This window comes from Anabrus simplex, chromosome 7 (assembly GCF_040414725.1).
Source record: "Anabrus simplex isolate iqAnaSimp1 chromosome 7, ASM4041472v1, whole genome shotgun sequence".
NCBI lineage: Eukaryota > Metazoa > Arthropoda > Insecta > Orthoptera > Tettigoniidae > Anabrus > Anabrus simplex.
The window spans coordinates 323,189,085-323,213,684 of NC_090271.1; the positions used below are offsets into that span (position 1 = coordinate 323,189,085).

The 24,600-nt window shown below is 36.9% G+C and overlaps 1 protein-coding gene across 1 annotated transcript in view; it reads left to right on the forward strand.

The window, feature by feature from the left end:
• Nucleotides 1–242: 242 nt before the first annotated feature.
• Nucleotides 243–24,600, forward strand: part of LOC136877617 (ubiquitin-protein ligase E3C) — a 135,679-nt gene continuing 111,321 nt past the window's right edge. The window contains exons 1-4 of the mRNA XM_067151792.2: nucleotides 243–377; nucleotides 5,356–5,500; nucleotides 13,974–14,183; nucleotides 19,275–19,696. Of these exons, the coding sequence (XP_067007893.2) occupies nucleotides 5,381–5,500; nucleotides 13,974–14,183; nucleotides 19,275–19,696 (752 nt within the window). The 5' untranslated portion in view covers nucleotides 243–377; nucleotides 5,356–5,380. The remainder of the gene's footprint in view (nucleotides 378–5,355; nucleotides 5,501–13,973; nucleotides 14,184–19,274; nucleotides 19,697–24,600) is intronic.

Here is a 24,600-nt window from a genome sequence, read left to right on the forward strand (position 1 = left end):
GTAATATAACGTAATCATTCGTTGGTGGTTAGTCATATTTTCCATTTTTGTGGTCATTTTAAGAACATGATTGACTGCATATTTGGGTTCTAAAGATCGGAACCCGAACGCAACTATATAACGAGTATTGATTTTTATAATCGAAAATTCTATCGACTTATGAATATCGACTTTAGAACAGATTACCATACGATAACTGGTCTCGATGAGTCGATTCAATAGTGTCATAAACATACGGAGTTCGGCAATGTGTGTGAGGTGCGTAAAGAGATGTCTTCCTGGTGCTCAATGACTTTTGGATTTGTGTCGACTGTTGCAAGTGAATATCATTTGAATACGCCAGATTGTGCTTCTACGAAAGTAACGCGTTTGTCCTTGTAAGTATTTTTATTTGGTTGTAATATGCACACCACTATTTTTTTTTTTTTTTTTTTTTAAGTTGTCCTTTGTATCTGATAAACTTGTAGAGCATTTAATATAAAGACTGTGTGTGTGTTAAATTTTGAACACAGAATTAATTAATAGTTTGTTGATGATTTTCGAAATTTGATCTAAGTATTTAATCAACTGAGATCATGCTTATAAGTAAGTGTATTTGTCTTGAGTAACAATGTTTAAAAGTTACATGAGGAACTCTTGCTGAGAAGAGGCATCCTATCAGGAGTGAAAATTATGTTTATATTTTTCATTATCTGTGTCTGAAGACCAAGTGGGGTATAATTTATGTTTGGAAACTAGCTCTTTAACTTCATACTGCCTGTGTTAACAGTAGCATAACTCTCCAGCATGACAATACTTTGCCACACTAGTAGGGATTTGAATAGGTTTAGAGTCATTTTAGTTGTATGTAATAATAGAAACCCAGGATAACTGAGCTGTCATTTTTGTTTAGCTGATTTATTCTATTTTTATTTAATGTTTTAATTTTCCATTAACCTCATTCTTCCTTCTTTGATATCACTAATAACTTTGATTGTAGCCTAAGCTTCTTAAATCATGACATTCAGCTGATTCATTTTAAGCCAGTTATTTAAACAAGGGAACCTTGTGATGAAACTCATTATGATATTTTTCAATCTATTGGCCCATGTGATGAGACAGGTTGTAATGTTAACTTTTCATGTATATTCCATCTTTACTTGGCATTTCATTGATAGAACTCCGATCCTGTATCTGCTTTCTTTATAGGCATATTAATGTTAAGAGACATGTTTATTTTTGTGCAGTTTGGCAATAAAATTAATGATCGAAACTGACAAGAATAGGCCCTAGTGTAAGAAATGAATGGAGGTATCAGTTATACTGAACAAGTCCTTTATAGTGCTCCATCCATTGTTTTAGATCTCTGTTAACTGTGCAAGAAGACAATATTTTCACACCTTAACCTTTTCTTTGTACCCCAGTGAATGTATCTGATGGCACTTAAGAGTTCACATAATTATATTGGCAAGGATCAAGCTCTTGCACCAATAGGCTGTGGAACACTCTTCCAAATGCCGAGCAAGTTGGCCGTGCAGTTAAGGTCGTGAAGCTGTGAGCTTGCATTAGAGAGATGGTGGGTTCGAATCCCACCGTCGGCAGCCCTGAAGATGATTTTCTATGGTTTCTCATTTATACACCAGGAAAATGCTGGGGCTGTACCTTAATTATGGCCACAGCTGCTACCTTCCAAATACCAGGCCTTTACGATCCTTCCATTGCCAGAAACCTTTGTTGTTGTTGTACCGGGCGAGTTGGCCGTGCGCGTAGAGGCGCGCGGCTGTGAGCTTGCATCCGGGAGATAGTAGGTTCGAATCCCACTATCGGCAGCCCTGAAAATGGTTTTCCGTGGTTTCCCATTTTCACACCAGGCAAATGCTGGGGCTGTACCTTAATTAAGGCCACGGCCGCTTCCTTCCAACTCCTAGGCCTTTCCCATCCCATCGTCGCCATAAGACCTATCTGTGTCGGTGCGACGTAAAGCCCCTAGCAAAAAAAAAAAAAAAAAAAAAGAAACCTTTGTGTTAGTGCAGTATTAAAAAACGTAGCGAAAAAAAAATTTTTTTCCAAAGCTCTTCAACATAAGTTGTAAATGTTAAAGTGCAGTAGTTTATTCCTGGTGACACCTAACCCTATAGATATTTCATATTCTCTCTCTTACCGAGCTTGATAGCTGCAGTCGCTTAAGTGCAGCCAGAATTCGGGAGATAAAGGGTTCGAACCCCACTGTCGGCAGCCCTGAAGATGGTTTTCCATGGTTTCCCATTTCCACACCATGAAAATGCTGGGGCTGTACCTTAATTAAGGCCATGGCCGCTTCCTTCCCACTTCTAGCCCTTTTCTGTCCCATCGTCGCCAAAGACCTATCTCTGTTGGTGTGACGTAAAACAAAATTGGTCCAGGCCCAGACGTGTCCTAATTACAGTTCCCATTAAGGAATGTTGTGCTCCAGCTGATTTCCTTATCTTCTCTTTTTCTCACACTCTCTTTCTCCCTGCTCCTCCACTCCAATTTTTTTTCTTTAGTGGCTAGCAGCTTTACGTCGTATTGATACAGATAGGTCTTATGGCGATGATGGGATAGGAAAGGCCCAGGAGTTGGAAGGAAGCGGCCATGGCCTTAATTAAGGTACAGGCCCCAGCATTTGCCTAGTGTGAAAATGGGAAACCACGGAAAATCATCTTCAGGGCTGCCGACAGTGGGATGTTTCTCTAGTGGTTTAAGATGGGATGGACAGGCAAGGAAGCATTTGTGGCCTTAGCTAAAGTATAGCCCCGGCATTTGCCTGGTGTGAATACGAACCATAGAAAATTTTCAGGTCTGCTGCTGATCGCGGGTTTCAAACTCACCATCTCTAGAATGCAAGCTTACAGCTACTTGACCTGTCCTCCATAGCTAACTCCCTTGATACAAAACTCATTTTCAAGTTTGGTGTAACTACTTCATAGTTGTGCAAGTTTCTGACCCATAAATTATTATAGGAATAAAATTCCTGTATGCTCGAAACAGAGTTTGCTCTGATCTTGAAGGCACTTGTTTGTCCCAGCAAAGATATCAAAGTTAATGATAGAACTCAGCTGATTCTTGAATATGGATGTTGAAATTCTTGATTCGTTATGCCCGAATAAGGAGTGTGTTTGAATTTATTAGCACTTTTCTTGTTTTTCTTCTTCTCTTCTCTTCTCTTTGCAATATCTCTTCATCCTCTCACTGTGTTCCTTTTTATGTTGCATAGTCCATCCTGTATTTAGTCGGGTGGGCTTTACAGAAAATTTGCACCTGTAAGTCAAATTTGTCAGAAGATACAGACTATCAGACAGTGAGTACAATTTTTGGACCCCTCTGTAGTTATGAGGGTGTTTAAGGGTTGTAGTAATGATGTAAAGCAGAGATTCAAATTTCTTTGAAATCAAAAATGCTAGGAAAACAACAGATAGGGTATCTGCCACCTGGGCAACTGTCTTCAATGCAAATCAGTAGTGATTGATTGAATTATTGAGTGTATATATTTCTGTTAAGACCCCAGTTTGAGTATGATTCTACAGGATTACTTGATATGTAAAGTGGAAAACATCCAGAGGAAAGCATCTTGATTTGTTCTGGGTGATTTCCGAAAACAGAGTAGTGCTACGAAAATGTTTCAGATTTCGGCTGGGAATATTTGAGAGTAAGGAGATGGGGTGCTCGACTAAACAGCATGTTCAACAATGATAAAGGTGTTTTAATTTATTCCACCTATTCAATACTTATATTATCACGTATAGTTGTTACATAATTAAATTCTTAGTTACATGGGACATGTTTCGCCCTCAATTAAAGGCATCTTCAGCCTAAATACAATAATCAAAAATACAACTAAATTAAAAGTGGACGTTAAATACAATCATCAAAAATACAACTAAAATAAAAAGTGGAAGTTAAAAGTTTAGTCTGTTCTTAAAATTCAGAACAATAAAATTGTAAAAAATGATAAAATAAAAAGATGCTAATGGAAAACTGTCTTATGATTAAACTATAATCTTGTCAGAGACTAAAACTTCTATTAGTCTCTGACAAGATTATAGTTTAATCATAAGACAGTTTTCCATTAGCATCTTTTTATTTTATCATTTTTTACAATTTTATTGTTCTGAATTTTAAGAACAGACTAAACTTTTAACTTCCACTTTTTATTTTAGTTGTATTTTTGATGATTGTATTTAACGTCCACTTTTAATTTAGTTGTATTTTTGATTATTGTATTTAGGCTGAAGATGCCCTTAATTGAGGGCGAAACATGTCCCATGTAACTAAGAATTTAATTATGTAACAACTATACGTGATAATATAAGTATTGAATAGGTGGAATAAATTAAAACACCTTTATCATTGTTGAACTGTTAAATTTTCAATACGGACCTAAAATGAGGTTTATAACATGTAATAAACAGCATGTTCCAAGCTGTCAGTGGTGAGATGGCGTAGAATGACATTGGTAAAGGAATAAGCTTGTGTGGAGCTTTTAAAAATAGGAAAGTTCATAACGTAGGCTAAAATTGGAATTCTGGAGGACACATTGTGCCAGATATTCCAGTATGAAAAGAGGAATTAGGGAAAAGAATAATTTATCAAGCAGAATGTTCATTGAGTTTCCAAGTTTTAAAAATATTTTGTGAAAAGACTAGGTAAACAATTGATAGGGAATCTACCACTTCAGCAACAGCCCTAAATTCAGATCAGTGGTTGGTTGGTCGGTCGGTCGCTTGGTTGGTTCTTATCGCAGCATGTATTAGTAACTGGCTCTTGGATTCATATTCCATATATCCTTTATTCTGTCTTCATTAAAAAAATTAATTTGAACTGTAAAAGAACTCCTGTGAAACTAAATTCCAGCCCCTCGGCATCTCCAAAAACCATAAAAATATTAGTTAGTGGGACGTAAAGCCACTAACAATATTAGTAAATTGAACAAAAAAGTTGAAATTATATTTTATTAAAATTAGTTATGCATATTTTTCCTCTTGAACCAGAACTAGCCATGAAAAGGATAAAATAATTGCTTTATTCATTTTCTATTGCACCCATCTCCACTTCCAGTGCACTTGTAATGATGTTATTATTTAAATATTTTCCTACAGTAAAAACAAACACTAAATTTAGGAACCTGTCATGTCAGTTATTTCTCCTGTAAAATATAAAATCTCGAAATATTGCTAAGGAAATTTGGGATCACTTACAAAGTCATGTTGTTGTTGTTTGAGTCATCAGTCCATAGACTGGTTTGATGCAGCTCTACATGCCACCCTATCCTGTGCTAACCTTTTCATTTTTATGCATTTGATTTTTGCATATTAATTACCTATAACTCCCCTTTGACTGTTTTTTTCTTTATTTCAGAGTTCTTTGAAATATAGACAGTAAAATGTATAGTTTTGAAGGACAGTTTCGGCGTAAACCTGAGCAAAATTTAGCTGGTGCAAGTAAAAAGCAAGAACGAGAAGAATTGCTTCAGAAAGTGCAGCATGAACGTCACAAAAGAGAAGTTAGTATGAAATTATTTATAAACTTTTGTGTTGTAGTGCAAAAATTGAATAGCAGCATGTAGTTTTTTTTACTTTTATTAAAAAGGAATAATTCGATTGATCTTGTTCCTTTTTTTATTTACCCTTGTTTTGCTATGAAATTCAACATTGTATTTAAAATTCTATTTATAAGCTATAAATCTCATTTTTGTTCTGTATTGAAGTGCAAAATTGAATACAATGTATCAGATAAATGGTATTACATCAGTCGCCGCACTAATTTCAGCCACTTAGTGGCCATTTTCAGCCAAATAAATTTAACAGATCATGTGATAACTAAAACATATGTGTAACAAAGACAATGTTGCAGGAATAATTATAACATTAAATTACATATAATAACAAAATTTATGGTTATGATCTTCTTGTCATGATATGATGTCTTAAAGTTCACCTAGGACCTCAGGCAAAGAAGTAAATCTGGAAATGATGGCCAGAATTAGGAATGAAAAGAAATTAAAAGCAGAAAAATTATTTATGAGACTCTCCTCTAAATTCTAGGTAAAGTAGTGTACACCTATGCACAGAAATGGTGTCCCGATATAAACAAAGCACGGCTTCCCTCACCACCTTGCTTAACGCAGTGTTGCAGGTAGAGAGCCAGCCACAAGACTGTTGTGATTGAAATGAACACAGTGATGAATGTATAGCAATACACACACTGTGCCTTTAGCACTGCCTGTTCACTCCCCCTTTCCCTCCTTTTTGGTACTGGAGTGGCTTTCAATACTACCCCTTCACTCCTTTCCTCTCTTTCAGTTCTGGAGTGGGTCAGTGTTGATTGTTTGTTTGTTTGTTTGTCTGTCTGCCTGTCGGGGCATCATTTCTGTGCATGCATGTACACGTTGAGAGTAATATTTTATTAAATTGCACGGTTCTCAGCGAGAAATGCGATGGGATGGTTGCCATATGTTGCTTATGTGAAGACCGGGCTGTGGAGTTTTCGATGTAATGGCAGGCCCCCTTGCATACTGCCAGTCACAATGGAGTTGCTAGAAGTGAATTTCATTAATTTTCCATATTGACTTACAAGTTATATAATTTTGATGTTTTGGTCCACCTTTTCAATACATTTATTGAGTAGCACTTAAATCATTTTAAAAAAATGTTTAGTCATGTTCTCTTTGGGATATTCAGGTACATGTTTCGACCTTATTGCGGTCTATATGATTATTAAAATTATTAAAACATTGTAAAAACATATTAAAAACTATAATGAATGGACAGTTAGATAATGAATGAAATGATAAGTGAGCTAATATTTAAAAACATTCTATGGAGAGTCTGTCATAAAACTTTTCTTCTCTCTTCTTCATTAAAATTCAATGTGTTTGTTCTTTTTGATGTATTAAAAAAATTGTTGTGTTGTTCCTGGACCTCCCAGTGTTGTTTGAATTTTACATTAAAATTGTGTGGACAACTTATTTTAAGTGTCAATACGGAAACATTGATCATGTTGTGAAACCATTTCATTGAATAGAGAAGTCTGGGAAAAGATAATTTAAAAGATTGAGATATAAAAGGAAATGGAAAGACAAAAGAAAATATATTGGTTGAAGAGAAATCTAAAATTACTTACAGTACTTACTCCCTTTCTCATTTTCTTGTCTTGTTTCAGAGTCACATCCCGTTTGTGTTTGAACTAACACTAGCAGGCCGTGGCTGTGAACTGATGTTTCTGAGGGGGGTGGTAAAGCAAGGAAGGGAAGGGGTAGTGTTGATGCAGGAAAGGAAGGAGAGTGGCAGGTGGTAGGCCCTGTGTTATGATTGCATTATTGGTTTCAGATTTTGAATTGTTGTTTATTAAAACATCGAAAGGGATGTTTCTTTCCCCCAGATATTTTATTCAGATTAAGGATTGGATTGTTTCCCGATCCATGTGTATGTAAATATTCTCCAGTATGGTTAACAGAATGCCCTTGTTAGCTAAATAACACAGTACAACAGTGAATTACTCTCAGGCACAAAATATATCAGTGACCATGTTTTCAGACACGCTGGTATTTGCATCACCTAACATTGTTGAGGTATTTGTATCGCGCCCTATAGCGGGACTGTTACTTTCTTTTGAGCAGAAGGTTCTATTGCCTCCCTTTCTGGGCAACTTTCTTATTATACCTCTTGGTTTTATTACTCTGAAGGAATGTTAAACCTCTCAGTTGCTTATTCCGTTAATACGAAAGAAACATGATAGTACGGAAACAATTCTTGAGGCTTTGAACTATACAGAGCACAGGTGGCAGATTTGTGCAGATCTTAAAGTGATAGGTATGCCAACAGGAATGCAGCCAGGATTCACAAAATTTTGTTCTTTTTTTCTGTAATTTTTATTAGATAATGGAATGTTGATGGCTCTGTGGATCATGTTCTAAAATGTTGCCCTTCTTTGTGCACCAGGATGGGTGGAGTTATGTTTGATGATGTTGATTGTTTGAGTATTTTTCCTGCAAATGTCAAGGGTTATTTCTCGTAACTTTGTCTAGAGGAGGAGGTTAAGAGAAGTAAGGTGAGACAAAGGCAACGATGGTTAGACTCTATATTTAAAGATAAGAGGTGTTGAACCAAACGGGTCCACAGAGCTAGTTTAAAACAGAGGATTATAGAGGTACTTTGTTCATTCACGGAGACTTACAGGCTGAATGTTGAAAGGTAGGATAGTCTATAATGATGTATGTATGATGTATGTTGCTATTTTTAAAACTTTCCATTACTATTACTGAAATGACATTGACTGTTTAAATTTAAATAGTTTACCCCTCAGCGTTGCAGCCATTTAAAAAGCTTCCTATTGCGTGCCCGGAGGAGATTTCAACTTTGCGCGAATGAAATACTTAAAACATTACTACAAGCCTGATATTCACAAAATTTGTAATTTCTTATGGTAAAACTATGCACATGCAGATAATTACATAATTGTTTCACATGACCTTAGTCATTTAGTTTGGTGTGGTAGAGTTCGATGCACTCCTCCAGACAGAGACCTGTAATACCAATATAAATGGTCCGTTGTTGGACATTATAAATTTTCCAGCTAACTCATTCCTGGTTGCCAGCGTTTCGCCCCCGTGTGCTAGGTTGGGCTCATCAGTTCGTACCTAGCACACCTACCAAGATGCATGGCTAGTGCATACCGTGGAGGCCACTGCGTAGGCTACTTGAAGCCACCGGCAGTGCCAATGGACTATGAGAGACTTTGTCTCACTACCAAAAATTGATGCCTGCTTGGCCATCAGATGATATAGATGTTGATTCCCATAGGGAATCTGAAATATTTGTCCCGAATGAGTAAATTTATAATACCAGTATAAATGGTCCGTTATTGGACATTCTCCGATTATATATATTATTATAAATTTACTCATTCGGGACAAATATTTCAGATTCCCTATGGGAATCAACATCTGTATCATCTGATGGCCAAGCACGCATCAATTTTTGATAGTGAGACAAAGCCTCTCATAGTGCATTGGCACTGCTGGTGGCTTCAAGTAGCCTTCACAGTGGCCTCCATGATATGCACTAGCCATGCGTCTTGGTAGGTGTGCTAGGTACCAACTGATGAGCCCAACCTAGCACACGGGGGCGAAACGCTGGCAACCAGGAATGAGTTAGCTGGAAAATTTATAATGTCGAACAACAGACCATTATAAATTTACTCATTCAAGACAAATATTTCAGATTCCCTATGGGAATCAACATCTATATCAACAGAGACCCAAGTCGCATTCCTAGCAATCCAATATCTTTTTGTCATGCTTTGAACACATGATACAACATCTCTGAGGTTTAGATTTCTCAAGTTTGAGTGCTAATTTCCTGATAAAATGTCTTTCCTGCAACCTTGGAACTGAATTATCTGATGTGCGCCAGCCTTAAATATTTCATTCTCTGCCGAGTGAACGTATTTTTTAAACAAACCTTCCACAAGCAGAACCCGGTAAGATTACTATTAATTGTTTATCCTTGTTAACCTGTCTAAATATTATTAGAGAATTTAGGATGGTTGCATTCAAGAGTCTTTTGAACAGATTTTTATATACTGTACATGTTCTTCCTCATCGGCACTCTCATCATTTATCACTGCATCCATTATAGCCACATCATCTGTTCCATTATTACTGCTGCTAATACTATCACTATTGCTTCTGACTAAACTTTCATCTGAATTATACAATATTTCAAGCACGTTACTGTCAGTCAAACCATGGCTGGAACTTGTCATTGTGCGTGGCGTGTCACAACAGGACCCAAAGTAACAGGATGAAACTCATTGAGGGGAATAACATTTATGATGAAACAAACCAGGTCTATACATATTTAAAATAAAAGTTCGAGACATTGTTTTTCAAACGAGATATATACCATGCACAACTACTGCTCGTGTCGTATGACAGAAAGCAGCACTAACTGATACCTACAGAGAGCACTGGTGGAGAATTATGAAAATATTTCAAGTCAAGCAAAAAAGACAAATACAATAATGAACCGTACTCTGAATGCACAAATAGAGCAAAGAACATCATGCAAAAAGACAAACTTCTCTGGTCATGATTTCTTTATTTTATTGTATAAGAAAGAATGAAGCAAACAGACTTAAAAAATGAGAGATTATTCCTCAGGCTTGCTTGACAAAAAAAAAAAAAAAAAAAAAAGTAATTGTCCTTGCACAGGCAGTTATACAGAGTGATTAATTTGAAAGTTCAGAGCGGAGTGCTGAGGATTAGGCGCGCTGGGAAGTGGAGACAGCAAGCGCAGTGCCCACCATGACAAGCAGGCATAGTCGGCTCAAAGAAGCGGCATGATTACGCCTATAGAAACTAAACAAAACTGAACTCGCCGGCTACATAGATGCTCGTATTAAATAACACTTGAATGTTTTATTATTCATCCACCTATTCAATACAATACAATTTTAAAAATTAGGACATTGTCCTTATCAAAGTTGTTAACATGAAATGAATATATTATATGGTACATGTTTCGCCTATCAATAATAGGCATCATCAGCCACATTTTTCACCTTAGGATAGATCAGGTACCTGATTGGAAATAATTTATGAATGCTGTTAAAAACTATGTTGTTTAAAATGTATTGGAGATTGTTAAAACACTATTACAATATAAAATGTAGTATGCTGTTATTTGACAATGTTTGTGATAATATTGGAGTCTAAAAACATAATTATTTGACGATTATGAGATATATTACAATAGAGATAAAAATCAGAAAACACATCCAATTTAGTTGTCAGATGGCGTATTGTTGAAAACTTATGGAAAGTTGAGCAATAGTAATGGTCGTTGGTTCTTGAAGTTATAAAATATTGATTTTCATTTATTTGCTTATAAATATTGGAGAATTTTCATATGTTCTGTTTCCTTTTGAGATAATAGTAGTTGGAAATGTTGGTGCAGTAGGCTATATTGAAGTCTTTGTAGGTGTCATTAGACCATCTTCTTTGATGTGGTAAGAGTTTGTAATGGGTATGGCTCTTTGCTGTTGGGCGTGTTGAGGTGAGCTTATTAGTTGAAGGGAACGTTGTTTTCATTTGGTGGTTAGCCAAAGATATGATGAGTTCCCTTTGATCGCTGAGATGTTAGCTTACATTGAGAGTTTTAGAGTCAACGTTGAGAGTTTTAGAGTCAACAACAACGTTCCCTTCAACTCCCTTCAATTACAAACTCTTACCACATCAAAGAAGATGGTCTAATGACGCCTACAAAGACTTCAATATAGCCTACGGCACCAACATTTCCAACTGCTATTATCTCAAAAGGAAACAGAACATATGAAAATTCTCCAATATTTATAAGCAAATATTTGAAAATCAATATTTTATAACTTCAAGAACCAACGGCCAGACTCCAATATTATCACAAATATTGTCAAATAACAGCATACTACATTTTATATTGTAATAGTGTTTAACAATCTCCAATACATTTTAAACGACATAGTTTTTAACAGCATTCATAAATTATTTCCAATCAGGTACCTGATCTATACTAAAATGAAAAATATGGCTGATGATGCCTACTATTGATAGGCGAAACATGTACCATACAATATATTAATTTCATGTTAACAACTTTGATAAGGACAATGTCCTAATTTTAAAAATTGTATTGTAATGAATAAGTGGATGAATAATAAAAGGTGTTATTTAATACAAATATTTTCAATACAGACCCAAAAATGAATTTTATCACATGTAATACATAGATGCTCTGGACAAATAAGTAAATGAATAAACAAATAACTAAATCAACTAGGAAATTAAACTGATCTCACCAGTATTTACAGACAATGCTGAAAGTGATCTCCTTCAGCAATGCAAGCTTCACATCTTGTAATGAGAATTCGAAACACATTTTGTAGTTCATGGACACCGTTAGAACGCACAATGTTCCTAATTCCAGTTTTTAATTCTTCTGCAGTTCAAGGATTAATCCTGTAAACTTTTCTTTTAAGATTCCCCATAGATAAAGATCACATGTGCTTAAATCAGGCGAATGAGGGGGCCATAAGCCTATACTGATGATCTGATCATCATCGAACATTTCCCATAACCGTCGCATAGAGCCATGCGCCGTATGGGCTGTTGCATTATCCTTCTGGAAATAGCCGTACCTTTTCTCTTCTTCAGTCTGCTCAGAAAAGAATGGTTCCAGAATGTTGTGAATATAACTGTCAGAAGTAATCGCGTCCTGAAAAAATATCGGACCGATAATTCGTCGGGCACTGATAGTGCACCACACACCCACCTTCACATCGTGCAGAGGTCTCGGATGTAAAATGTGCGGGTTGTCTGTAACCGAGATTCTATTGTTCTGTGAATTGACATATCCACTCAAATGAAACCAGGCTTCGTCGCTTAAAAAGAAAGTTCAGATCCACAATGCCGTCGTGGACACAATTCATTAGCCAATTGCAAAATCGTATTCTTGTATTGAAATCTGTAGGCAGTATGTTATGGGCTGAATGAGTCCGATAAGATCGTAAATGTAACAATTTTGTTGCATTACGTGCTGAAGAAGGTAAAATACCACTTTCCTGAGCTACTCACTGAAGCGACTTCTGTGGACTGACCTGGAGTCTTGCCTGTGTATCTTCTAACCTCTCCCGTGTGAGAGCTGTTATCCTTTCCTTCTTTTTCTTATTGCTTACGGAACCAGTACTACGCCACTTGTAAACGAGCTGATGCACGTAACGTTCTAATGGTACTGTCGCACCGGGAAATTGTCTATGGAATTTTCGAAGGCACCTTTTAACTGGTTTCTTTTTCTTGTGCAAATAACACTCGACCAGAAAAATTCTTTGCTCTATAGTGTATTTAACCATCATGATAATAACCTCACAACACACCTTAAAAGTCCAATATTTTCTAGCAAACTGAGGGACAGAGTGATAAACAGCTGCGCGCTGGCAGTGAACACTTCTTATCGCGCCAGTGTTGACAGAAGCCATATGGCGCTCGCTCGGGACTTCCCACGGCATGCAAGGAGAAGTCTGAACACTTAAATTATTCTCCCTGTATTTTAACACTCTACAATTTCTTACGGTATTTTACAACACTGATAAACCCCTACATTTCGTCTTGGATTAATATCATTTGTATTTCTATAACTCCAAAACTCTTTGTGTTACAACTATAAATGCAAAGCCACGTATGGATCTATATCATGTATAGTGGTCGGCAGCTACGGAAGAAAAGCGGGTCTATAACCCGTATGAAGGTATGGATCTGGAAAAAAAAATACTTGCATTGATGTTTCATTCTGTTGTAATGTACCACTTTTGGGATGCACTGGTTTCAAAGTGCTCACTTGTCAGAATTTCAATTCTGTTTGTTCGGTATTATCACTACAGAAATACAATTTTAGTGAAAGGAAGCCGTCTTCTACAAATTATGTAGGAAAAGAAAAGGAGTTATGATGCTGTACCAACACTTCAGGGGCTTCCTCTTATCATAAGTCATTTGAGAGATTTGAAGTACCACTACAAGAAAATAGCCTTTCAGTTGCTTTAAGAAGCTCCTGTACCTAACCTGACATGAGAGTGAAAATTATTTGAAATACCAGTACCGATAACATCCAAATCTGAATGTTTTATAGATTATTTCTAAGAGTAAATATAGTTACAGGTCTATATTTCTTGGAAAGCTATTGAGAGTATACCATAAACAGTTTCCACAACAAACTTTCTGCTATATTTTTTTTTTTGAATTGTGTAGCAGAAAATCGATCCTTCATCATTGATCCATATTTAGGGCTGTCACCCAGGTGGCACATTCTCTGTCAATTGTTTTCCTTGCTTTTTCTTAAACATTTTCAAAGAACTTGGAAATTTATCAAACATTTCCATTGTTTCTGTAACTGGCAAAATATCCCAAGTTTATTACAAAAATAATGTAAAATTCTCTTTCCTTTCAGGTATTTAGAAAGCAGCACCATAGTACAATTTTGATTCAGTCATATGTCCGGAGTTTCTTAACAAGACAGCATCATAAAAGGTTGCAGCGGGCATTATTTGATGAAACTGTGCAGCAAGCAGCTAGCCAAATACTGGATGAAGATGCCCTTGCAGTTCTTATCAGGAGATTGTTATTTTTTTATGATGAACAAATAGACTCAAGTAGACTTGTGAGTATGTTTAATTCTCTTTACATGTTTTAGTCTTGGGCTTCATATTCATCAATCATGATCATCATCTTCCTTCTAAGTATTGGTCCATGTGTCCCGTTAAGATGTTGCATTTTCCCTCCATATCTTCATCGGTCGTCCTACAGATCTGGGTTGGTATCAAAGAATCTCTTTTGGCAATCTACCAGGTTGTATCGTTTTCAGCTTTTCTGATAACTGTAGATATAGTCAGTTATCGGTTGTACTTTCAGTTCTTTTAGCACCTCTTCATTCCTTTTAGGGTCCCATTTTGTATACCCTGCTGTACGGCGCATGAACGTCATTTCTCTTGCTGTAATTCGAGACAAGTCTTGAGATCTTAATGTCCATGCCTCACATCCATAGCAAAACGTTGGTTTAGCTAGGGTATTATAAAGGTGCAATCGAGTATGTTTCTGAATAAGTGATGGTTTCATGATGTTATCTATTATTCCTGTAGTTTTGTGAATTTATTAATTTTTGCTGGTATATCTGATTCTGATTGGTATGATTAGTTGTACCTGTGATAATTGAACACATTTACTCTTTCCATATTCATCAGTAATGTGTGCGTTCCATTTGATAGCTGTCATAGTACAAAGCGTGTTTTTTAAGTAAGGTCCGTTTTGTTGTAGACACTAGTAGTTCCCGCTCATATCGCAACGAGCGTGTGCGTCGTGTACCGGCATGCCTCGGGAACAACTGCTCAGTTTCAGCTCTGTAGCTAACCTGTACGGTTCTGTTCTGTGCTTTCAAAATGTTTAAGACTATCAACTTGCCTGCTGCATGTGAGGTTCGGTCAGTGATACGGTTCTGGACAGCAAGGAACCTATCTGCTGCAGAAATTCATCGACAGATTTGCGAAGTGTACAGTGATACTGTTATGAATGAAAGCAAAGTGCATAAGTGGGTGCGACAATTCAAAGATGACCGTGACAACGTCCATGATGAGGACCGCTCCTGTCGCCCTTCTTTGATTACAGACGATTTGGTGGCTTCAGTTGAAGCAAAGATTCGTGAGAACAGACGCTTCACAATAACAGATCTCTCAAACGAATTTCCTGACTTGTCGAGATCAGTGCTTTACAACATTGTTTCTGAACACCTCAAGTTTAGGAAACTGTGTTCCCGTTGGGTCCTGAAACTCCTAACATAGGTCCACAAAAACCAAAGATTTGAGTGTGCGATGAAGTTCTTGACTCATTATGATGAAGAAGGTGACGGCTTCTTGAGTTAGATCGTCATTGGAGACGAAACATGAGTTTCGCATATCACGCTCGAATCGAAGCAACAGAGCATGGAATGGAGAGACACACACTCGCCTGTAAAGGTGAAGGCCAAACAGACTCTGTCCCAGCGCAAAATCATGGAGTCGGTGTTTTGGGATAGGCATGGTGTTTTGTTGGTTGACTTCATGCAACGAGGAACCACTATCAATGCAGAAGCATATTGCCAAACCTTGAGAAAGCTATGCAGAGCGATTCAAAACAAAAGACGCGGCATGCTGACAAAGGAAATTGTCCTTCTCCATGACAATGCAAGACCTCACACTGCAGGTCAGACCCGCGATTTATTGGACAGTTTTGGCTGGGAATAGACCACCCACCCTACAGTCCTGATCTTGCGCCGAGCGATTACCATCTGTTCCTCTACCTCAAACATCACCTCAGTGGCAAACATTACAATGATGACAACGACGTGAAAACGGCAGTGAACTCTTGGTTATTGGAGCAGGCGGCAAATTTCTATGAAGAGGGTATTTTAAAATTGGTTACAAGGTATGATAAGTGTTTGAACAAACTTGGCAACAAATGTCGAAAAATAGAGTGAAGTATGTACTTTCTGAAAATAAATTTACTTTTTTGTTTTAAATAACCTTTCGTTGTGTACTTATTTTCAAATGGACCTTACTTAAAAAACTTGCCTCGTAAATAATTTTCTTGTGTAATTCTGCTGTTTGTTTCATCCTTGCACTCCCCCAATTTTGTAAAAGAATTGTATGAGTGCACACATAGTTGGCTGTTTAAGAAATAATCAGTCAGAGTTATATATTTGGGTAGAGAAATTTTTGAGTTTTGTAATTATGTGAAGAGAGAAGTTCCTGGATACCGTTCTGCGTCTGTGCCTTTGCTTGAAATATTGAAATATTACCAATCGTGTGTTTAGTGAAAGATTGTCTGGCTTTTAAAAATTTCACAACCCAGATATCTGAAATGTTGAAACCAAGGCCAAGTAACAAGATTTCTCCTTTATATCTGTTCAACGAGGCAGATAGAATTTTAGTAGCAATAGTTAATATCTCATCAAATAACTTGTTTCAAAAGTTTAATGAAGTCCTTTTACTGGATTCAAGACATTTTTCTTTGCTATTTCGTATAGTATCTTGAGCAATAAGATTACTTTGATGCTGATTGTGGCATTTTAAACCTTGAAAGCTAGGGTTTTGATGACACTCTAGTAATCTAGGAAACACGTATTTATACTGTGTGAAAGATCAGGCAGTTTTGATTTTTGGATTTGCTTTTTAACTTGGACCGCTAGTAAATGAACAAGTATTTACAACCTCTCAACCTTAGTGCATTCATGCATGCGACTCCACTTTGTAAAAGAAGTCTGGAAAAAAATCACAAATAAATTTTGTTTTATCTAAAAATCACATTTTCACTGCATTTTAAAGAAAATATTGCTATTAGCAACTTTGTTGTGGATTACATTCCTACAAGTTTCAGTTATTACATTTTTCCATACCTCAAAGAGGTACTGAGAAATGGAGCTGCCAATTTCAGGTGAAATGTGTAAACAGCAAAAATTCATGTGTAAATTTTGTTTTCCCTGAATATCTCATTTTCAGTGGGTTTTAGAAGAAAAGAACGACTGTTTTCAATTTTGTGAGGGATGAAATTTCCTACAAGTTTCATGCATTATAATTTTCTTTATTCTGACCAGGTTGGAGGCATAGCCATCAAGTTTGTGTAAAAAATGGAAAATTACAAATTTCACAAGTAGCTGTGAAATGACTGCATTACATTAATAATTATTGAAAATAACAGCTATGAACTTTACAATACTACTACAAATCAGGACATTAATAATTAAATAAAGAGCAAATAATTATGAGCAAAGTGAATATTCATGTATGCTAAACTTAAATTTCAGAGTTCAATCCTCAGCTGTAGTTTATTTTCTTTTTGGAGACCAGCTTATAAAAATATACTAAAATCAAAACTATTGACCTTTAGCATGGCAGGGTCAGTTTTTGCTTTCTAGCTACTGGCTTATAGCAAAAATTCACAGCTTGTTTCCAGTCATTCGACTGGGTCAGGAATGGAATGAACGAAGCCCCCATCTAACGGCGAGGATAGGTTTTGTGCCAGCTGCCAAAGCCTGTTGCACTCCTCTGGGGCAATCATTAATGAATGACAGATGAAATGATATTGGAGGGTGTTGCTGGAATGAAATATGACAGGGAACACCAGAGTACCTGGAGAAAAACCTGTCCTGCCTCCGCTTTGTCCAGCACAAATCTCACATGGAGTGACAGGGATTTGAACCACGGAACCCAGTGGTGAGAGGCCGGTACTCTGCCGCCTAAGCCACGGAGGCTCACTGGCTTATAGTGTGTTACTAAAATCACAGCCTCATTGCACATGTTCTCAAGGAGAAGTCGTTTTATTTGGGCATAACTTCAACCTTAAGGTATTTTTGTTGTGAAATGTGCTTAAGAATCATTAATCAGAGATTCAGCTCTATAAAAATAGGTAACAACCCAGCTAGGACGGAATGTTAAAAATATTAGTTAATGCAGGAAACACTAAATAGATCAAACTAGGAGAAATCAATAATCAGAGAGCATGTTAAGTAATAATAATATTAAAATACAGCAACTATGTTACTGACCCATATGAGAACAACGTGAATACACATTAAAATAAATTTAATTAACTGGATTAAGCTACTTGTTTATTACTAAAACTAAGCCAAGCTTTCCACCACATTACATTAATCAGGGCATGTGAAGGTCTACTTCTGACAGTGATCATAAAAATTCTTCAAAGAACTTGGAAGTCACGACCATACTATCCGCGGACCCTCCCTCTAACTGGACTCGGGTATCATCACACTGGACTGTGGTTGTTGGGAGTGAAGTTATTGATTCACCGCCCTCTGTCGACAGTTTCTGGAGTGTGTCGCACTAAGCCATGGTGGTTTTATGTATGTATTTATGTAGTACAGTTCTCCATGTATTTGGTAACTTGAAGCCGTCTTTCCTGTTGGAAGTTATTTGGGCGCAGGTCTATCTCTATGGGTTCCCTGACAAGTCGAGCATAGAAGTCTTTTACAGGCACAATGACCCTTGCCTGGTCAAAGGGGATTTGATGGTCTGTGCTGTAGAAGTGTTCTGCTATGGCAGACTGGCGTATAGACCACGGCGTCAACCAGGAGGACCTGCACCAGGGCTTTCCAGAGACCGCACATCACATCATACTACACTACACTACACTACACTACACTACACAACACATAACTTGCAATAATCCCACTGAACATGCATAATGATCTTTGCCTCTGAGGTAAGGAGTTACTATCTCCACGACTAAAGCGGTGTGCGCAAATAAAATTAAGATCGCAGCCTGCCCATCATCAAGGTCAGTTGATTGTATCCAATTGCCTGGGCATTGGAATACAAACAGAATAAAACACAGATTCTTTTCTAGATTTTTGACAAAAATTGGAAGGTACATTTTTTTTAGCTTTCTTAGAGTGTTTTCCTGTGTTCTTACGGGTTTATATTTTTCTTTTTAAGTTCTGCGGTGATGTGATTGAAAACATATTTTTTTGAAGGAACAACAAAGAAACAAGAAAAGATTGTTTAATTTCATAGTAAATATCTGTGGTCTGACAGACACCATGATACCAGTTGAAGGTTGAATAATTAGCAAGATCTTTTGATAAATTCTTTGGCATCCAGACTCTTCAAATTTAAGTGTAATATGTTATTTTAATGTACAGTATTTGTTCTTAATCACTGGTTGCTCTTTATCAAGATATTTTAATATATTTCTTTCACTTCAGGTGTGGTTGTCTCAATTACTTCTCCGACAGCATGAAAAAATTCTTCATGCTACTGTTCATTCTATGTGGTCATGGCGACTGAGGTGTATGTTACACCTAAATGTTGAACATGTGGTGGCGATCATTAGATCTTCTAGTCGAGATGCATTAGCAGTTTCTCTGCGTACGATAGAAGTGTTCACTTCGTGGGAAATGAGCAAAAACGTTCTGGGGGAAGCTAAAGCTCTAATGCATCTCACAGGAGTGTTCACATACCTCATCCGCAGGCACTACTTTCAACATATCCGCTACATACTAGATCAGAAAACGCCTCCTATGTTGGAGGCATCTTCAAATCCGCCTACTCCATTAACTGGCTATGTATTTGAAATGATCACAAGACCTTTGCATCTTGTTTCCAATACATCCAATAATGAATTTAGGTATGTACTTAGGTGGCTTATCAATCAGTATTGTTAGTTTTGAGTGCATGAAAAGTTTGCTGTGTTCCATGTAAGAGAGGAAAGGATTGTGTAAATGAAGTAATGTGTGTGTTCCAGGACTAGTGTCCTGGCTTCATCACTAGGACAAAGAATTTTTTGTAATTTCAAAACTATCCTGGTCATTTTTTAGATTAAGAAGTTTCACTTTATCATCATTACTTTCTTTTGCTCTATGCTATCTTAATTTTACTTGGATTTAGTTGTTTTTGACGTTAATTGATCACAGTTTCATGGAACTGGTAAATTCCCATTAGTTTATATGTACAATTTGTTCTGTAATTTGACCACCTGTCTAACTTGAATCTCGACCTCTACCTGGCTATATTTCAAGCATTTTTCACCTGCATAAGTTGACCACTCTAGTTCAAACTTAGTGTAGTTGTGTACACAAATATCGTCGCCATAAGACCTATCTGTGTTGGTGTGATGTAAAACAAATAGCGAGCGTACACATATTCCTCTTCATGTAAAAAAAAACACATTCCAAACATCTTGTCATCTTCCTTATTTGTCTCTTAATGATGACGTGCAAGTAAGTTGACACTGATAGGTTTCCCAACCTAAAAGTGGTGTGGACTAGGGAGAATCCGAATTGTTGTAAACCACAATACACGAATTGCTGTACAACTTGCAAGAGGACACTCAGGGAAATGAGCTGTGTGTATAGAGTAGCTGCATTCATAAAATGAGTACTGGTAAGTGCATACTTCGAATGAAAATTACAGCCATAATATGAAAATAAAACTTAGGAAGATTGAAAGTGAAGCAGTCATCAATGCTACCTAGGATTTCTTTGTAAAATGCAATACTGCAGACTTTCCAGTTACAGGACCCATGCTTCAAACTAAAGCAAAGGAAATTGTCCAGCATTCTCATATTGACGTTTTCCAGGCAAGTAATTGACAGTTGTAAGCTTTTTGCTCGCGACCTAACACCAAATTTATTTGCCTTAGTGGAGAAGCAACGGGGACTATCTAGCAGTCACGAACTTTCCAAACAAAAGACTAAGCATTCTGTTGCGTTGCAGTATGACCAGTCAAAAATTAGAGCCCTTGTATATGTAGTGTGTTCAAAAATGCTGACCTGAAGCATTTGCTTGAGGAGTGGAAATCAAATAGGAAAGCACAGATTACTTGTATTTTATTTGAGGAGTGTGTGATTAATGTGAATATGTCCATGAAGAAACAAAATGTTTTATTGTTTATAGACAGTGTAGCAAGTCGCCAAAGGTAAAAAAAAAAAAAAAAGCAATGAGGAAATCAGATTTATTCCCCAGAATATAACCAGTGAAATTCAGCCTCTTGATTAGGGAATAATTTGTGCAGTGAAATCCTGTAATCACAATGTTATTTACTGAAGAAAGTGGCACCTCCCTGCACAATTTCTTGAAATATGTGACTGTGCTTCATGTCATTCAGTGACTTAGTAATGAATGGGACCAGGTGTCAAAAGAAACCATCATAAAATGTTTTCAGCATGCACGATTTGAATGATATGACAATTCTTCCTGAGAGAATGATGCTTAAACTGACGATGCCTCCCCCAGTGAAATTGTTGCTGATCTTCCTGAGAATCTTAAGACAGGCTTACCATCTATGACAGGAATGATCACATTCGATGTTGAAATTACAGCTCAGTTCTCTGATCCGGACCAAGTGCTGCAGATAGTTCATGGTGAGAGTGAAGAGCAAGAGGAATCCACTGATGATGACGTTGAAGTAAGAAACAGCAGAGAATTTGATTGTGATGGACAGTGAACCCCTTGTATGTGAGGACCAGTTAATTAAACATTATAATGTAAGTAAGCCAAATGTTGTGAAAGACCTGTTTCAAATACTGTAATAATAATAATAATAATAATAATAATTATTATTATCATCATCATCATATGGTTTCAGTTGTCGTGTGAAAGCATTTTCATTTTATGCCATATGGCGTTCCATTTTACTCTTAGACTACTAGATGGTGGACTAAACCAAATCTGTCTTGGATGGCGTCCACGGCTGACTTCTAATTAATTTTATCGGGTAAACACCAAATGTGTTGCCAGAGATGTTTTACATCCCGACATCGTACGACATTGAGTGTCGAATGGTCTTTTTTTCTGCCGTTCAAAAATCCAACTACCTCTGCCGGGTTTGACCCGCTATCTTGGGATGCGGTGGCCGATGCTGTGCCACTGATCCACAGAGGGAGCTGTGTTGACCAGGTTTGACTGCGACCGAAAGTGATCAACTTACTGAAGTTTTACTGTAATGGTATTTCACTTGGTGTAAGGATACATTTACTATAAAAATATTTCTAGAATATAATTAGGCAACATTTACAAATTAGCATCTACTAGTTTCTGGAACACACTTGATCATAATATCAAAGCCTGATGTTCAGAGCAGCCAGCCAGATTAATCAGTATGCCTCAGATAGTTCTTCGGAACTTCCTTCATGGACATTCTTGTTTGGGGCACATTGTCACAGTCACATTATGGGCTCTGGCTTTTCCCACTTTTATAGTTCTTATCAGGTTCACTGACAAACAAGATTGAAACCAGGGGTTGTACAGAAGGATCACATTAGCTCAAGCTGGTGAACATTTGATGCAACCCATTCTTCACACTAAGTTTAATTTATTTTAAACTGAGTACAGCATAAGAACAAAGAATTGTTCATTACATGGAGATGAGAACATAAAAAAAGAAAACATAATAGGATGAACACAATGAGAGCCAGTCCAGGAAGAAGGAGCAATCAAAAGAGGAGACAAGGATAATCATGAAAATACAAAAGGACTAGGACAGTCTCCACATCTTCAAATAAATGGGTGCTCTCCTTATCAATTCCAGTTCTTCTACATCTGTTGAACTTACCTGAATGAAATGTGTCATATTGTTCCTGGTTCCCTCAGACCTAATGTCTGAAAGGTATAGTACCACCCCCTGTATGACAGCAAGTAGCTGCTGAAAATGAGAAACTGAAACAAGAGGTGAGCACTCGCCATCCTCTGCACGTCGCCCAGCAGTAAGGCAATGTCTCAGATCACGGAAGAGTTTCTTGAACAGCATCAAGCCTCCAATAACTAAATCAGGTGCTCTCTGGAACCAGTACTGGCAGCTACAGTTGACATTTCCGGTCTGAAATAAGCCAACAGGGGACTTAAGCTCATGCTTCATAACCATGGCCTGTATGGAGCACAGTAGGATAAGAACAGGTATGGCAAGTTCTAGAACTACCCTAAAAAATATTGGGCTACACACAAAATGATGCCTGTGACTACAGTGCTTTTCAAGATCTGGAGGATCTCTTCTTCTTCTTCTTCTTCTTCTTCTTCGTTTTGCCTCATGACTGAGGCGTCGTGACTATCATAATATTCAGCCCTCTAGCCGATGAACCATACTTCGCCATTCTTCCCTATCTAAAGCTTTCAATGTGGTTACTCTGAGAGAACACTGTAGGGGGCCGTTCACCATGTCAATCCATCGCGTTGGTATTCGTCCTCGTTGTCTGGTTCCCTGGACTTTGCCCTCAACAATCAGCTTTTGTAGACTACCATCTCTTGATTAATAAATTTCATGATGTTCCGTATTGATATCTATAGTATGTCATAGAAAGAAAGAGATCCACCTTATCAATACAAAATTTAATATTGTTATTTAAAACAGGACCGGTTTCGACTTATTACAAGTCATCTTCAGCTGTCATTTACATTCACATTAGAATACATGTTCAAACAGGTGTATCTTACAAATAAACATGTCGTGTTTGATAGACATTAGATAGTATGTCTAGAAGTGAAATTCTGCTTCTTATATCTAAGTTTAAAGGATCAAAAATATTAAAAAGATATCTATCTTTAACACATTAAAAAATTACAACACATGATAAAATTTGTTGTTTACACCTGACCTTGAATATAGCATTATCGTTCAAGTTTAACTAATAATAGTTCTTAAAAGGACTTTTATATTGCATTGTTTTTAGTCGACTAAATATGCTTAAATGTAGCTGCATGTGCTTATACAGATACTTCTTATTAGGCTTAGACTTCGTCAAAATGAGTAATGTGAATTCAAAGTTGAAATTACAATAACAAAGTGAAGTGCGTTTGAATTAATATTGAATGACCTCTTCAAATATATACTGTGTAAAATACATTAAAATCAACATAAAACAATGGTATATTTCAATATAAGTTAAAAAGTAAGAGGCAGTCCTGCAAATTTGTAAAACTTCATATGAAGTACTGTTCTTCATGTGTACATGCCAAGTTCAAATGGGGCACTATTGGCCACTATTTGCTTAAAGTCCAATCACTATAAATTTATATTGTCTGGTTGAATATACAGATTGAAGATGAATGTGCTGCTGGGGTTATGAAAGCTGTTGTTGTAGGTGGTTCTTTTTCGGTCTATGATACTTGCTAACTATCTGTAAAAAGTAAATGAAATCAATTAGAAGCGCATTAGAATGTTAAAGTGTTAAACTTGTGTGTGTCTGTGTGTGTATTGTAGAGATTACTTACTGTCGTGAGATGATTGGGAAGTGTATCGCTTGGCAGCTTGGCGTGTACTATATCGTGAACTTGTGGTATTAGTATCTGTTCGCGTGAGGGGAATGGAGGGGTGGGGAAGGGGAGTTGCTAATTGTGTAGAGGTGGAGTTAGTTGTGTCTTTCTCCTGCGCTGTGGATTGCGCGTGGTGTTTATTGACTGTTCTCAAATAATAGTTTTTTATAAAAGGGATAATTTTATTAAATAAAATATTGGTTTTTTCTGTGATTTCATTAATATTATAATTAGGGTTGGCATATTGGTCTATTGTTATATATAGTTCTTCAGTAATATTGAGTAA